Source organism: Falco punctatus (assembly GCF_963210335.1).
Source record: "Falco punctatus genome assembly, chromosome: 7".
In the NCBI taxonomy this organism is placed as follows: domain Eukaryota; kingdom Metazoa; phylum Chordata; class Aves; order Falconiformes; family Falconidae; genus Falco; species Falco punctatus.
The window spans coordinates 10,828,489-10,845,859 of NC_137587.1; the positions used below are offsets into that span (position 1 = coordinate 10,828,489).

General features: G+C 36.4%; 1 protein-coding gene across 10 annotated transcripts in view; it reads left to right on the forward strand.

Annotated features, from left to right (window-relative positions):
- Positions 1-17,371, forward strand: part of SLC25A21 (solute carrier family 25 member 21) — a 255,502-nt gene that overhangs the window by 171,546 nt on the left and 66,585 nt on the right. For 9 of the 10 annotated variants that reach the window (XM_080394343.1, XM_080394350.1, XM_080394349.1 and 6 more), the window contains one exon: positions 15,491-15,574. In XM_080394343.1, the coding sequence (XP_080250469.1) occupies positions 15,491-15,574 (84 nt within the window). Of the gene's footprint in view, positions 1-15,490; positions 15,575-17,371 lie in introns of those variants that run through there. The other variant, XM_080394341.1, reaches the window with a different exon arrangement.

Below are 17,371 nucleotides of genomic sequence, written 5' to 3' on the forward strand. Positions count from 1 at the left end.
GCCCAGGCTGTTTGACCAGAGAAGTAAAAGCTGAAATTGTCCATGCATTGTACAATCCAGCACAAAGAACAAATCTCTGAGTATTTTAATATGGATGATTAGCATGTAGCAATTACAAGTGATGTGGTGCCGCACCCTGGAGATGGTTTGTCTCAAAGAAAGCTTTGGCTTCAAAAGAAGTGGGAAAGCAATAGGGTAAACAAAATTGCTTTCCGCGGTTGTGCTCAGTGGCTCTGAAATACGCAGAAGGGTGGGCTGTGTTACCAGAACCATACCATTTCTAGGAGTCTCTCTCCCTACAGGAGACATTAGCAGTAATACTACCATCTCTAAAACTCAGGGAATGCTGTCTTAAGCTGATTTGGATCAGCAAAAGAAGGTTCAGAGCCTGGACTTCTTTCTTGCTTTTCTGTTTATGTGGTAGTGTGTAAATAAAGGATCTAGTTTGTGATGTCAGATTTCTACTTTAATCATGTGATATTATGCAATTTTGCTACCAGTGCATGCTAGTACAGCTCAGCATGGATTGTCTGGAGGCTGAGCAGGTTTTTACAGGTAAAAGTGTGAAGCTTTTAAAAAAAAATGAGGGATTAAAGGATCAAATACAGAAAACATCTATATTTGCATCATAAATATTCTAACTGACCTGAGGCATAAAATCATTATTGGAACTTCTAGTCTAATATACGTATGATAAACTATGTGTTTGAGCTCATTAGCAAATCTATTGTTTACAGTCAAGCCAAACGATTAACATCTTTGCTTGGGTTGATTTAGACTATTTGTGGTAGATTAATTCTCCCTAAAATTTCATCTGTTTCTGTGTTGCATTTAATTCCTTTGCGTACATTTCTCTATAAGCCATCTTAGACTGTATCAGCTGATATTCTTAAGACAGATTTTACATACGAATGTTTCTTTAGGTCTTGGAGAGATCTGACATAAAATTTCTTATGTTCTCACTTCAGGAGGTCTGGATCTTTCAACCAAATTTAATAGCTACTTATGCCTTGAAAAGATCTTATCTAATGTACTATTGGTTCAGGGTCATTCACAGCCTTACATTATATTGAAACACGGACAGAGAGTGTAATTTGTTAATGTCATGAAGGATGAAGTTGGTTAGAAAGGGAAGTGTACACAATTTATAATAACACAAGTGTTTCCTTGCTAATCCCTTGGCAGGTTCATTATCTGTAGAGCCCCAGGCAATACTTGGCCTATCGTGAGAGTGAAATTTAACCCACAGCATGAAATTAATCCTCAAAGACTTTTGTCTACTCTTTCTAGAAATAATAAATTCAAAGTGATTTTATAATTCTCCTCTCTAACTTTATGCAGAGGTGTTAAATTGGTATCTAAACTCCCTGCCATATGTCAATCTATTGATTTATGTTTAGTTACCTAACACGTAAGTGTATACCAAGCATAATAAGGAATCTGAAGACATGAATAAGTGGTGTGTTCATTGTTTCTTCCTGAAAACCTTTTTTCTTTGATAATACAAAAAATTCTATTCCTTGTAATTACAGGGAAGACAAGGAATGTGTATATGTATGCATGCATGTATAAAATCATTCAAATGATCATATGTGGATTCCCTAGAGCTTCTGGGTTTAAATATGAAATAACTTCATGGGGGTTTTCACACCCTGACTTCTTTTGTAAAACTTCTTAGAAGTCTAATGAGGGTTTGTTGCCGTAAGCAAATGGATTTTGGTAGAGTTTTGGAAAGTACTTCTTGAATCAGCTGTGTAAATATTGGGTAAATCACCTGGGTATTTTTCAGAAAGAGATTTTTTTTTCCTTACGTATGCAAAGTTCTCTCTACTAAGGAGAAAACAGGTGAATGATTTATTGCTCCTTGATTCAGATGCTCCTCTGTGTTTTTTAGAATGTGAATCCTCACTCATAGCACAACCTAGTCTATAGGAGTAGATGAGCAGTTCTAGATACTATTAAATCTATCTAGATACAGGGTAAGGATTTTTCCTACTTTTAGCCAGTATTTACCCAGTATATATCCATTTAATAGGCACTGCATATTCTGGTGCTCATCTTCTAGACAATTTTTCCATTTCTGAAGGCAGCAGGTCATATTTAATAATTTTTTGTAATTGGCCGTATCATCTATATTGACAAGCTTCTACAAGATATTAACTGAAACTCCACATAGTCATAGCCCTTGGGACAGAAACTGAATGACAAGAAATTAAGCCGGTCAAGTGCTTCTTCTGACACAGTCCTGACCCTGAGCAGGAAGTTTGCAGGCTGCTTAGAGGCCATTATATGAGCAGATCTGGAAATCCATTACTCTTCTGATCGCCCCTCTTATTCTTCAGACAGAATTTATAACTGGTGTAGACAACGAACCATCCTCATTCCCCACATTCCTTAAAAGAAAATTTGTTTCTCAAGTGATATCATAATTCCTCTGTGGTTTTTAGGAGGGTTATTTTTGTGCACATATATACTCTAGTGGTGAGAAGAAAAACAGCAATTTCTGAAGTTTGGGAGACAGACCAGTGAGCAGAGGAGTGTCTTCGATCCTAAAAAAGACTTTAAGACTTGTTAAAGATGCCACTTGATATTAGAGTGAGATGTGGTATAAGTCTAGGAAACCTCTGGAAACAACATACTTTTTTGTAATATTTATTGCTTGGGATAGAAAGTCCTACAGAAGTACCTCATATAAAGTTAAAATATAGGTTTCTAATGTATTTTTAGACTGCTTTTATTGTTAATGGAAGCTGATGGATTTAAGCATTATAATTTGATACAGGCCGGTACAGTAAATGAATACCATCTAGTAATTCACATACCATTTACGTCTACATTATCACTATCCTTTCAATGCGGTAGTAGAGAGAAGGGAAAGCTGTAGAATTGCAGTGCTTGCATATAGGTGTTAGAGATGACCAGGAAGGAGCAGAGGCAGTGCTCATATTTTGACAGATGACTGCCTCAAGGTTTTTCATCTGCTCAGTATATAGTGTTTCCTCAGGACCACGCTCCTCTTTCCCTCCTATTTTCATAATTACGCTCACTCCCCATACGTATATCACATTCCCCTGTAACTGACTTCCCCATTTGCCCTTATCCAAGACCACAGGCTCATAGTGAAAACTTCTTGCAACAAAAGCCGCAGTGTTTGTCGATTGTGAGGTTGCGGTTTCTGCTGCCAGTTCCAATGACAAGTTGGCATCTTGTGACCTCTAATAAATGACCTCTAATAAATTGGCAGGTGATAAGTCTCTTAGCTGGTAGACAGGATGGCTGTTTGTATTTTCAAGAGAGTCTTGAAACAGAAAAAGGTTAAAAACTCTCCCCTGTATGTAATGAAACTGGAGATTCCTTTCTGCAGACCTTTAAGGTCAGCTTTATTCCTGGGAGGGGTTCAGGCCGCAAGTGGGACAAGCTGTAGATGTTTAACAAGGATAATACCAATGTACTCTGCAACATTTAAGTACAGTAAGTTCTTCTCATGCTTTAGTCTGGGCACCTTTCAGGCTCCATAGCAGGGAAAGTTGGATCCTGGGGATCACTGGATTCCTGTTTACTTGCACAGACTGGATTGTACAAAGGTTAGACCCACAGTGGAGCAGCTAAACCTGCTGCCAGCGTTATGTCACATAGCAAACCAGTAGCACACACTATATGGCTAGCTCTTTGGAAGAAGAACAGCATAACATAGGAAGAAGATAAATTATGCTGTTCTTCTGAAGAGCTAGCCGTATAGTTGCTTCTCCCGTCAGCTAGCACATGTGCTGAGAGGGAGGGAAGTGGCATGCCTACATGTTGTACGCTTAGGGTTTTATTTATTGCACTCTCGCTCAGTTTGACATTAGACAAAAAATAGCAGTTTATGGACTAACAAAGGCATAATCCTACTCCTTATGTATAATATACAGCAATTGCCTATCAACTATATAAGCATACAGAAGCACTTTTTCCAAGTCATTTTTCAACAAGCCCACTTTATTTATCAGTAGGCATTCAATAATTTGATAATTCGGGTAGTTTTATTTCTGAGTCCATGTAGCACTATGAAGACTTGACTAAGTGGGTGTAGGGAAGGGGTACTGAAATTGGTAAGGAAACAGCAGTCATCCCTGAGAAATACTGCATGGCAACATCAGAACTGCCTTTTCTTCTGCCTGTTTTTTAGTCCTTGGTCTCAATAACTGAGTCAGATCGGCCATGTTAGCATAGTCTGCCTGCCTGCCTGGAGAAGAATGTGAGCAAAATGCCTTTAAAAGACTTCTGTGACTGTACAAAATGAAAGGAGTTTTTCTAGCTTCCAACTGGGGGTTAGCGAAGCAGTTTGTTTTCCGAGATAGACATCACAGTAACAGAATCTGAAGATACTTCCTTGATTCGAAGATTTTCATGAAATCAAAAGGAGTCCTTTACCATTTCTTTTTGGAAAAACAATCTTTAAAAGGCACGAGGCTGCAAACAAGCAGTAAAATCTGCTGAGAAGCATATCCTCCAGACTACTGTACTGCCTGCGATTCACAAATGCTCTCTCTTTTTCAAAAGTTGCCTTGCTTTGTACCTTTAAAATTATCAGCACTTGGAAAAGCCTTGTTAAATCTGAAAGAAGTCCTGTTTTTCTTTAAATTTAACAATGTTTCAGATACTGATTAAAAAGGGAACTCTCCCTTTATTCCTGAAGTCGGTAAGAAATATTATGGAAAATTGCGTTAACTCTTGCAAATCCCTCTACAACTATAAAAGTACAAATGAGATCGTCCCTGCTGTTTCAGTCAGGCCTATGAACCTCAGAGCAATAGGATATTTATAAGAAAATTCCAGACATAGCAGTGGTGCCGTGATCCATATGACCCAAAGTTTCCAGTCTTTGTCTATCCTCCTGTCTTTAAGGAAAAACAGAGGGGCATAAAATGAAAACTTGGAAGATCACAAATCATTGTTATGACTCATTATAATGAATGATTTGTGCGTTACTTTATGGACTAGTTAGGTTGAGTTTGGGGAAAAAAACCTTCCTTTTTAATTTTCACCACTTTATGCCAATTTTCAAGCAACTGTCTTTCCTAAAATAACAGCGATTTTTTTTCCACACTATCCCGGGTAACCAGTGAGTTTTTTCAGCTGGGAGACTGTGTTGTGATATAAAGGTGCAGCCTTGCATGGCTGTTGTCAAGAGCCTGTTAGTGTTTCCATTACAGCATTGTCTTACTTTCTGGTGTTTAAAACTGGGCCATAAAGTACTTAAAGTTGAACTTCGGTAGTTTTCAAAATGTATTTACAAATAAGAAAAAAAATCTCCTTGGGTGGGGCTTTTTAGTTCTGTGAAAAAAAAGTATTCTGACCACTTTGTAGCAACTGTGATTCACAGTTTTGAATACTCAAAATTAGTCTTCTGACCCCAGCGTACAACCAGCATTCAAGATTCTCCTGACTTTTGGTTGACATTATTTTTTGTTAACTATTAGTAGTATAAGAGTTATTAGAAAAAGAAAAATAAGTCTACTGAAGTCTGAAAATACCTGCTGTTTTTCCATTAGATTGAATTTGTGAGAACTCATCTTCTTTATTCTTGTAATATCTTCATATGGTGAATTAATAGGGTATATTCCCAAGTGTCAAAGGCACACTTTGACTTCACTTCCTAGGATAAATTTTATGTTACAGAAACATTTGCTGATATCTGTGGACTGAGAGACACTGGTGAGCTACCATTTCAACACACAGCAAACTTTCCTTAAAGCCGTGGGATTACTTTTTTGTTTTCCTTTTTACAGAGAGAAGTGCACCATCTCGGATAAATTGTGTCACAGAAAGCAAGAGCATTCCAGTATTTTACTAGTTTTACTTTAAGTCACCACAGCAGAGAAAGTCATAGTGCTTCAGAAGAAATTTCATCCTTAACTTGCCTTGTTATGCCCTACTGTATGTTAAGGATTGCTGAGGTCGCTCAGCACTGGCTGATAATGAATTCCATATAAGCTGTAATATTGGGGCACAGCTGGGTGGGTAAGAGTTGAGTTTCAGTCCTTAACTCAGAATTTCCTCGTTTTACTAGTTTCATTTCAAAAGGTAATGCTGCTTTAAGGGTGTACATTTTCTGTCACTTAGCCATACAGTTTAATAGAAAAAAAGTCATTTTTACATGGAAGCAGCATATGCATAGTAGGTAATGTCCGTGTTATGCATATTAGCTATTAGTCATTTAAAACGGTTTGTCTGTTAATAAGACAGGGCATGTGAGTTAAGGCTTTCAAATGCAGAGTATTTATTTAGCTGTACTTGTCGGTAGAGTAAGTCTGGTTGTATCCCTTCCAGTATTTTAAAAATCTCAGCCACAATATATTAATGAAATTGTTTCCCTTTTAAATATTTTCCAGCACAAGCATAGGAGGTTGGGTGAGCACTCAAAACTAATACTTCTTTCAGCAACTTGCAATTGGATTTTGGCTATTTTCCACTGAAACTGAATTTGGATTTCTTTATTTGACCATTTCTTTCCTTCGGGAGAAAAGATATTTTTGGTTATCTTTCCTACTTTGACCGTAGGGAGTAAGTGTAATGTATATTTCGTTGTGGTTTGCAAATTTTTGGTGCTAAATCATTTTAATACAAAAAAAAAGAAAATCTGAATACACAAAGCTGTGATGGGATTGATCTCATCAAAGAACTTTAAATGCTAACGAATACTGAAAAGTATTGAACAACCTTCCAAAAAATCCTCCCCCAAAATCTTGCCAGAAAGCCACAAGGATTTTCCTGCCTTCTCAGAAAGAAAAGTGCTGTGTGTGATTACCATAGGGGACACTGAAATCAAAGCTTTGTTGGGAAAGCTATGTACGAGTACTTGGCCCTTTTTATAGGAATTGTTGAAGAAAAAAGTGATTTTTTCCTGTGGGATATAGATCTTAATTACATTTTCCAAAAGTGGAAGGGGCTTAGAACAATGTGTACTGCTTGTATTTCAGGTATTGTCCAGTAATAACCAAGAGTAATTATTCATTTGAAGCCTTTCTGTTACTTATCAGATAAATGTTTTATTTTACAAAGCTGGATTAAGATTTGCCTTTACATCTTTTTTAAGTAATAGAGAATACCCTTACTTTTTAAAGGCAGCAAAATTATTCCTCTAATCCAGTATCATTTAAATGATGGATAAAATTTCCATACTTATATTTAAACTTTTCAAAGGTTTTAATTTGCAGAGACTCGGTGATGGATTCATAGATCACAGTAATATCACAGGACACAAGAATGGCTCTACAGTGGTAGACTAAAGGTCCATCCAGCCCAGCAGAGAGGTCAAGAGAGGATATACGTTTTTGTAATAGAAGTTAAACTGAGATAAGAAACTGGACCATTTTTAAGCAGCACATGTTGCACACTGAAATCAGCCAAACCACATTCACATTTTTCCCTGAATTGAGACTGGATACTGGGGCCTTCGTATAATATAATCCAATATCTGATTTCTTGTGAAATCTCTTCTAGTCATTAGTTTATATTCCTCATCACTGTCTGTTGTTTCTCTATAAGCTATTTTGAAGGAAAACATACAAGACTTTATCCAAAACTAATGAAAACCAGACTTCTTCTGTTGATGTATTAGGCCACGAGTGACTTACTCATATTTAAAATCATAAAAATAACTCCATCATCTCTGACAATGCAAAATTATTCCTTATGGTGCCATTGTCAATGATTTGTCCAGTTTAGATAAGGGGCAAAAAAAACCCATAGAGTTTGGGGGGGTTGTTTTTACTTAGGAAATGGAGGTTACAAGAGGTTTTAGAAATAAACTATCGCTGTAAAAAAAATAAATGTTGTTTTTGCCATTACTTGTTTCTGCAGATTCTTTCACCAGCATAACTAAGTGCTTTACATACAAGAAGGTGTAGACAAAAAAATCAAGCAGTGTTTAATTTTGCCTATTGTTTTTGTAGTCGGCACTTCCTAACCAATCTTACCTCCATACGATTGTTAAGATCACACATACTGCATGATCTTTCACACAAAATATTGTGTGATCTTCCAGATATAGCTGCTCCTTTATGATCATTGTTGTCATCTCAAGTTGTGCTCAGAAATCGTATCCAGGCAGCCAAAGCAAATTTTCAAGGACAGAATTTTGCCTTCGAGGTATCCACAACACTGGCAGAGAGGCTGGCAGAGCCGTTCCTGCTCTGGCAGGGCTTGTAGATAGGTTTTTCCACCCAGAAGAACGTTAGAGCAATTTCTAAAGAACAATAAAAATGTGTGCTGTTTGCAGGTCCATAACTGAGAGGAAAGGCTGCTACTTTGCAAGGAGCTCGTAGAAGCCCACAGCTGCCCATTGTAGCTGGGAGCCCAGGAACACAAGAGCGTACTAGGGCTTGGAGGCTGGGGGCTGACCATAGCAAACACTTGCTGTGCCTGTGCAGTAGCAGGGGAGGACATCAGCTCCGAGTCTCATCCCATTGTTTCACTTTGCTATCAAACATCCAAGAGTTTCCATTATTTTCATCCTTGAAATAAAGGGAACATGCGCAACATCATAGCTATGAGTATGCATGTTGCCCTGAACCATTTAGAGAGTGGAATAAAAAAATGGTAGTTTTCACTAATTTTGTTGTTGTTGTTTTGAACTCCCTCTCTACAGACACGTTCATTGATGGAATTAAATTATTCAAAATATTTATAGTTTGAACTTAGTTTCTGCTGTATATCTTTCTCGGGAAGGCATTAAATTATTTGTATGTAACTGCTATGACTAGTTGTTTTTGCTATTCATTAGCAAAATTACCAGAATAGATTTACATGAAACAGTTACATGGGTTAATTTGACCTGCTTCTGGTCGAGTTTCTTTTTGCTAAATATTCTCTTCTAAAACTACATGTAAAGGAAAACTTTCTGACATTGTAGCTACTGTATGTTTGTCCCATGCACATAATGGAAAAATTACTGCAGGGGAAAAAAGTAGAATAGTTCTTCATTAGTAGCTGGCAAAATACAGCTTTCATTTCTAAAGCACTTTATTACACTCTTGGTATATATAGTACTGCTTGCTTTTTCCCTCTGATATTTTTGATGGAATGATGTGCTGCTTAGCTTGAATACAAAAGCAAAGAGATAGCAGAAAGTAATCTATAAAAGTACAGGGAAGATGAAGTTCTTTTTCTGATTAGTGTAATTTTATCTGGTCTAAGAATAAGACTCGTATTCAGAGAACTGACCAAGAGTTCTGTCATGCTTAGGACTTTCCTGTTTCTCTATTCAGTGATTCAGTTAATTCAGGGAAAATATTTTCAAACAATTGTAAGTTCAGATTAAGCCGCACATGGGAAATTCTCATCACGGAGGCTGAAAGAGTTTAGACCAATTGTTTTATGAGGGTTTAGATAAATTGCTTTAGGTAACCTAAAGGGAGGTGGCAACTGATGGTGATCTTAGTGGGTTCAGATTTTGATCAGAATAGCCAATATGTTCCATCTAAATTCTGCCATAAATTGTTAAGTCTCTGTTGATATAGCTCTAACCTTTACTGTGAATGCACTCCTTATTCAGATGTACGTGTTTGCTGCTTTCTCATCCACTGGTAATGTTTGCTCCTTTTGACCTACTTATATATTTCATGGCAGTTTCTGAGATTTTTTTCTGAGACAAAGTACAAATTGCTGGATAACTAAACAAATAGGGAGAGGACAGAACAACAGATCAAGATTGCAATAAGGCAGAGGTCAGGTCAGGTGTGGAATTAAAGAGTTTAGGAGTTGTGGTGTTTGATAAATGCTTTGGTAAATGGGAGAATTCATCAGTTTGTGTTTTGTAATTTTTTATTTGACCATCATACCTGGTAGCTGATGTTCTAACTCACACAAAAGTAATCTCTACAGAGAATTTTGAGTTTGCAGGATATCCTTACAATTATTTCCATTATTACTATTCATTTGTTTCTTCTTCAAAAAAACCCATGTTCCTCCAAGAATCATAGAGGTAAATAAACCAAAAATATCATTAATTCCAACAAAGTGGAATTCATTTAGATGAATTTTGAAATATTGAAACCAAATATTTTTTGGTAATGCCTCTACCCATGATTCTGGTTTATTACCCGTGAAGTAAATATGAACTGTACAAAAAATTCTGTGATTAGTTGGAGGCAAATCTGTATCGACTGTGGAGAATGATTGGAATAGGTGCTGTTCTTTGCCTGTTCTCTGTTACCACTTTACTGTATACTTATATGGGTTTTGCAGTTAAATAATCACTACAGCAATACTATAATACTTAAAATATGACTGCTGCACTAGCAAAATTTATATCTTTGGCTTAATATAATTAGGGGTTTTGTTTTGAAATCTAATATTCAGTTCTTCAACAGCTTTTATGATTTACTGTTAAAATAAGTGACAGAATTATACTCTCAGTTTAGTTATTATCCTGTAAGTAACATAAGCAACTCAAAGAACATGAGCCAAAAAGTGAAATATTATCAAGGTCCTTTTTGCAGTGCAAAAGTTTGCATGAAATCTAAGCATTGGTAGATAGCACTAACTAGTAGTAACACCTGAATAAATGTTTAAGTTAGCAAATCAAAATCTTTTTAAATTATAATGAAGTTATTTTTATTACAAGCATGTGAACTGTTAAATAATGTATGTTTATATAAAGCTTCAGACCATACATTTTTATCAACTTACAATGGTAGGGGTAACCACAGCTAGGAGTGCCTGGAATCGTGGGAAATACTGAAAGTGGAGAAAAACTATAAATGTTGTTTTCTGTTTTCCAAAGTCTGTACATTTATTTAAAAGTTGTTTAACATTTAACATTGCACAGATAATTTGTTTTGTTATGCTACTTAACTCTCTTCTTTTCTTTACAGTATCTAAACACCTCAGTACCTGAGATTATTTGCTTTGGGACTGTGTAAGTCCCAATCATGGAGGGAAATGCTAGGATCTTTATTAAAAATAGAGTAGGACATATGGTAGGATCCTAGTAAGACGTGAAAATACAGCTAAGACTGCCACTCATTGGCAAGCACTGTAACATGGTATAAAGCTTGGTCCTCTGAGTCAATGGTTTTCTTTCCCGCTGAACTTTGTGGTTGAGGAACTAGTCAGCAGCACTGCATAAAAGCAGGAAAAAAATCTAGAATTTACATATGAGGGTATAGTCTTTGCAAACCCAGTAGCAAGAATTTGGTAAGTCTAGTCTTCACATCACGTTGCGGTTGTCCTACATAGCTGGGATTTAACTGCTCACTATCTACTCGCATCTAGGTATGAAAATACTAGTTTCTTCCTTTTAGATTTTAAGATAACCAAACCAATTTCAGCATTAATTGGAAATCTTTCTCCAGCACATATCAGTAAATAAAAGGGGGAGGATTGCTAGGTAACATTGTGGTGAACAGACTTTAAACACTAAATAGCTGAATACCGTAGTTGCAGACATCCACAAGACAACTTTGATGAGATGTTCAGTAAGCATGAACAAAAAAAACGTAACAACTGATAGGAGAGAGAAAGAAAAAAAATTACCAGAAAGCACACACTTCTGCTTCTCCAATATAGATATTGATTGTGTTAGAAAAGACTGCTTGGAGGAATTTTGCAACAGGAAGGGGGGGAGGAAAGCATCCTGTGGACCAGGGATTTTCTGAAACTCAGAATAAAATACTGGCTATTTTAAAACCAACAAGAACTGTAAGTTAGGCATTGGAAACAGATATGTCTGTTTATGTAGGGTCATTGCTCCACAACATGAAGTACCACATGTTAAATGGTAGTGGTTCGGAGAACTGATGAAAGGACTCAAGCAACTTCTGCATTGTGCGATTTCAGGCCGAGCCCACTGAGAGTTATTGATCAAGGACTGTTATAACCATGAAAAATGCACTCTCTCATGCTATCAAGGTTTATTCATTTCACGAGTACTAGTTGTAGTGCAGATTAGTGTGGATAAGTTAAAATATTTTCATGGGTTTAAGTCATGCAAGGTTTTCAGTGAAGATACTGCCTTTTGAACAGACCCCAAAACCTCAAATGATTTTACATGATTTCCACTTTTTGAGATCCCAGCCATGTGTCTTCTGGGGGGTGAACAGGGAAGGACACTGACGTTCTCTTCTTAAACAATATCAGAACACTTTTGTATGAAAGAAAGCTACTGCAAAGGTACTGTTCAGTCAAAGGGGGCATAAAAGACCAAGCTCTGTGGGCTGCTTCTACAGCCCCGAAAGGGAGATTGGGAGGTCCCCATGGCACGGGAGCCAGAGGTGTGAACTGCGAGGAGGAGCCCAGAGGGCTGGCAGTAGGTGCCGGGGCAGTCCCAGGTAGGAAGAAGTAACCTGGGGACCAAAGTGCCTCCCACAGCTCTGGGAGCATTCCCAGTGTGGGGTGCTCGGTACCACAGCTTTCTGGCCAGAAAACCAAGAAGCAGGAAAACGAGAGGGGAGGAAAGTTAGCCTGATGGTCATTTTTAGAGTGATAAAGGTCTTGGTAAACCCATAACATGCTGGATTGTCCAGTGACTCCTAACGCTTGCTGTGTGCTGGTAGTGAGTAGCAGGTCATTCATCCCAGTCCTGCCCCTATGTCTGTTCAGTGTGTCTTTGGACGCTGCCTGCATATTCTTCTTTTCAGACTTCAAAAAAATAAAATAGATCAGTAGTTAATGCTTTGATCGTATTTATAGGAGAATTTATCTTTTTTGTTCTAACAAAGCTGATAACATAACAAGGCAGGCATCCAGCTTCCAAAAATGCATGAAATTCAGTGGGTTTATAATGCTTTTTAGAAAGGAGTGGATTCGAAGCAGTGAAAGTCACTATGTATCCCCCAGTTGTGTTCATTCCTCTAAACAATCATTAAAAACAGGCCAGTTTTTTTTTTAAAGTGAATGCTTTCGATCTTCGGTATTATTAAGATTACTAATACACGCTGCCGCTGCTGCTGCCACCAGAAAAACAAACATACATTTTTTTAGCTCTTCCCTGAGCTTCTTATAACAAGTGCTTGTGATCAATTAGCTAGTTCATTAAAAAGTTACACATTATTTTATTGAGGCAAGCAATTCTGAATCAAAGAACTCAATTCGCAGATCTAGGCTGAAGCACATAATTGGCATGTATTTTAGGATCACTGTTAAAGCTATAAAAAAGATTTACTAGGGAAGGAATGGATCCAAAAACCCTAAAGGAAGGAATATGTTATTTGTGCAACTCAGTGTTACAAACGGACTCATTTAATACTAAGGTCTTATCTACATTAAAACAAAAACCTGAAATTAATGTAAACCTTATTTAACTGCTTTAGCAAGAAGTTATCCTTCATCTGATACATGTAAATTACATATGGTGTTATTGTATTTCTTATGCTATGTTTTTCATTATTATTGCTATCAAAGATGTATTTTTATTGAATCGTTTAAATTTAGTTGAAAAGTCAACACTGTGTTAACTGTAAAGCGAAATTATATAAGTATGTTCACCATGTTGTTAAGATCTATAGTGAGTCTGGGATTAAAGCTCCAGTTCTACAAACAGTTGTGCGTGCATGACAGCGGGGAATCTTACACACATGCTAGTAGGATGTGCTTGAGCATTTTGCAGCTTGAACAAGAGGGAAGGTGCATTATTCAGAGGATGTTTTAGAAACAGTGATGCTTTATTCTGAGTTTACAAACTGGCCAAATCTTGAAACTTGAGGAAGAGAATTTGAGTTAAGAATGCTTTCTTTCTTTTTTTAATACTTGAAAAAAGTTAGTTTCAGGTGAATTTTTTACAAGATTTCTTTAATCAAAAGAAAGCCATTTTTTATTTTGAGCTCAAAGGTATAAATAATCAAGTCTTAAATACATTAAAATGTGCATAAAATCTGCTTTCTGTTATAATTTTGATTGCTTGATTGCCACAATGTGAAAGCTTCTGTAGCTGATATTACTGTTGGAGTTTGTGTCATGGCATTGAGGCATTTTTTTCAACTATTAGCATTCCCAAGGGTTCTTTTCAGACAAAATGTTACGCATCAGCTCTTATTTGAGTCTAAGCCTATTGAATAGCATTCTCCTCTCTGCCAACTTGGCAGCAAGTTCTCGTCCTAATAAAAGAGGTTACCCCAGATAGAGATCCCAGATGTGCCTGAACTACTTTTATTAGGACTATGGAGGGGCTCAGTGTTTCCTTCTAACTATTTTCAAAAAAGGTGTGGGCTTGCCTTCATAATTGCCCAAAGAATTGTATTACATCACTGGAAATTTTTTCCTCAAAGTGAATAAAATGTTAGCTGTGTTAGCACAGAACAGCTTAGGAAATAGTGATGTTCAAAACAATGAATGCCTTTTGCCGCAATTCAAACCTTGATTTGACCCTGCTGAATTCTGTTCAGAGAGAGGAGAACATTGCTGTTTAACACTGAGTTAAAAATACCTTCATTTTTACATATTAATGAGATTCAGTATCATGATTAGAATAAGAATAGATGTTTCTCAGAACAGCAACATAACTTTGGCACATGACACTTGACTATAATGTCAGTTATTCCTTGAAACTGTTGAATGCTATTTGTTTTGTAGAATTCTTATTGTACTTAGTGTTAAAGCCAACTTAGCAGTTGCCTGAAAGAGAGCTGTTGTAGAATTGCTAACTGCTAACAACAATATTCTATTATATTTTTTTAGTGCTCTTTAGTAATTAAACTAGCAAAAGAAGTTTTATTGCTAAAATTGTATTCATAATTTCTCCAAACTATTTAGCTGAATGTGTCGGTTGCAGTCTTAAAACTGCAAGAAACAGGTAATCTAACTGATACTTAGTAAAATAATATAGTTTGTTAAACTCACTGTTGATATCCATGAATCATAAGGTGTTTACAATCTTAAATCATAATCTTGATTTTCCTTTCAAAGCCACAAGCTTCCTGTTGAAATCTTTATTGTTATCAAAATGTGAATAGAGAAAACAAAGTTTTAATTAAAATAGTTCATTGCTTGCTTTTATTGTACATCTTATTGTTAAATTATGAAAATCAAATGGTGCTCTAATTTCTGGTCATGTCTTTATTTGATTTTTATTGTAATTTTGTCAGATATAAAAAGAAATAAACTGTACAGTGGATTCATTTCATAGTGAAACACATGATAATATTCCATTTCAGATTTTCAAAAACAGGGTTTGACTCAAAGAATCCCATTAGTTTCAATGGGCTTTGAATCAGGCATAGGGTTAACAGCTTATTTTTCAAACAACTAGAAAGAGGTGTAAATGTCAAAGGTGATAGCTATACTGTGAGTTCCATAAACTACAAAAAAAGTTACTACTAAAGCTCTATTTTTCCTTAGTTTAACAGCTTCTATGAAAACAGCGTTAATAAGTATATCAGGAACAGTATATAATAATGAATCAGATATGTTAAAAAACCTTTAAAACTCCTTTTATGTAATAATTGGAAAGTTAAAAGTGACTTAAAATCCCTGACTTCTCATGCTGTGATGTAAATTGTATTTTTTTTAGGTTCCAAATTCAAAGAGGGAAAACTGATCCAACCAGTTACAAGAGCCTGGGGGACTGTTTTAGGACTATTTTCCAACGAGAAGGGTAAGAGTATATGTTTTTATAATTGTCAATTTTATGTGACCTTTTTTAATCACCCATTTTCCAGACATTAGATCCTCTTTACATTCCACCCTTTTTTGCGATCGCCAGAATTTGGCAAACATGTAGTCTTGCATAACAAGCACAATTTGAAAAGTCTTAGCATTGCTTACACTCACAATACCAAATTTTGCTATTAGAGTGTGTTTCAAGACCAGAATGCACAGCTCTGTAGAGATGTCAGGGCAAACACTGCTTCAGTACTGGAGCAGGATGGCTGCATCAGTGCACCGCGGTACCTAGGTACTTGTGTCTTCTTGTCCTGGTTTTCTGAACTAGCTCAGCCTGAGCCATCACCAGTTCAGTGAAGTACTTGTTTCCAAGCTCTGATGAATTGATTCCCAGTTAGCTATGGGAGACAACGTTTCCAGGACCTGCATGAGCGAAATTCCACAGCTTTTCATTTTGACAGAATATGGAAAAGGATTTATGGTCTTCAATCACCTGAATCATACTGGCTTCAGAAGGTGCCACTGGTTTGAGCCTGAGCTCCTCTGAAAGACTTGGGTTCTGATCCAGAAAGGCATTTAAATACACTCTTAATTTTATGAGCAGTCCAGTTAAAGCCAGTGAAGGTAATGGGACTGATCATATACTTAAGCCTGTTATCCACAGGAGCTCTTCAGGAGCTAGCCTTTAATGAAGGTAACTAATTAGTAAATCCCAGTTTTGAGTAACTGGCAGGCTTTCCATAAGAACTTTGTAAATACAATAGCAACCCATTTTTAAACCATATATTTATCAAAATGGAACATTATATAAATGTTCTTTAATATAATGGCATAGATATCTTGTATGGAGGCAGCATATGTGCAGTGAGGTGCAGACGTCTTGTGTCCACAAGCTGTACTGGAAAAACAGAGGTGAGACGAGCAGTGAAAATGCTCAAACTAGACCAGTTGTATTTCTTGCAGTGAGGTTTAGCTAAGCAACACTACATAAGTATGTAGATATAAAACTGAATGGTTTGAAATGCTAAAGAAGGGAAATGTAGAGAAGTTCATTAAGGTGTTGAGAGAGGAAGTTGGTACATTTGCCCTTATCTATGGTAAATTCATTTTTGATGAAAGACTAATGTGCATTGTCATTACAAGACATTAAAAAGCTTAAAAGCTAAAAAGATTTCACAAAAATGATAATTTGTGGCTTCTGGGGTTTTCTAAGCTGAGTATGTGTTAATTTTTATTGCTTCTTAAAAGAAAACTATGTTTTCAAAATAGGAAAGTATTAATATTTACAGTCATGTCAATCTATTTTTGAATACAGAGCTGGTTTTAATATGTAAGTAAATGAGTATGAAAATGCTATTTATCTCATCCCAATTCACTAGTGTTTTTATTCGGTTAAATGAGTCACAAAATGTAAAATTAAGAATAGGTAGAAATTTCAAGAATGAGTCTAAATCAAGAGACAACTTCCAAGTTAATTTATTTTAGTGTCTTGTTTTATTACCTGTATGATTATATTGTGCAACTGGATATTTGTACAACCCACATGTATAAAATAGTAGCAGGACACTGCAAACTTCAATGCACCATGCAAAATGTAGTTCACTTACTATTTGAGGGAGGGGGAGAAGGAAACAAATACTCCGTGTTTCAATTGTTTTACATGTTATGCTTTTCAAATGCTTCTCAGAGACATAGCTATCACTCGTTCTACGGATCTGACTCCATTAGTATCTTCCCAGTGTTCAGGTAGTGTGCTGCCTAACACGCATAAACCGACTGTGGAGAAACG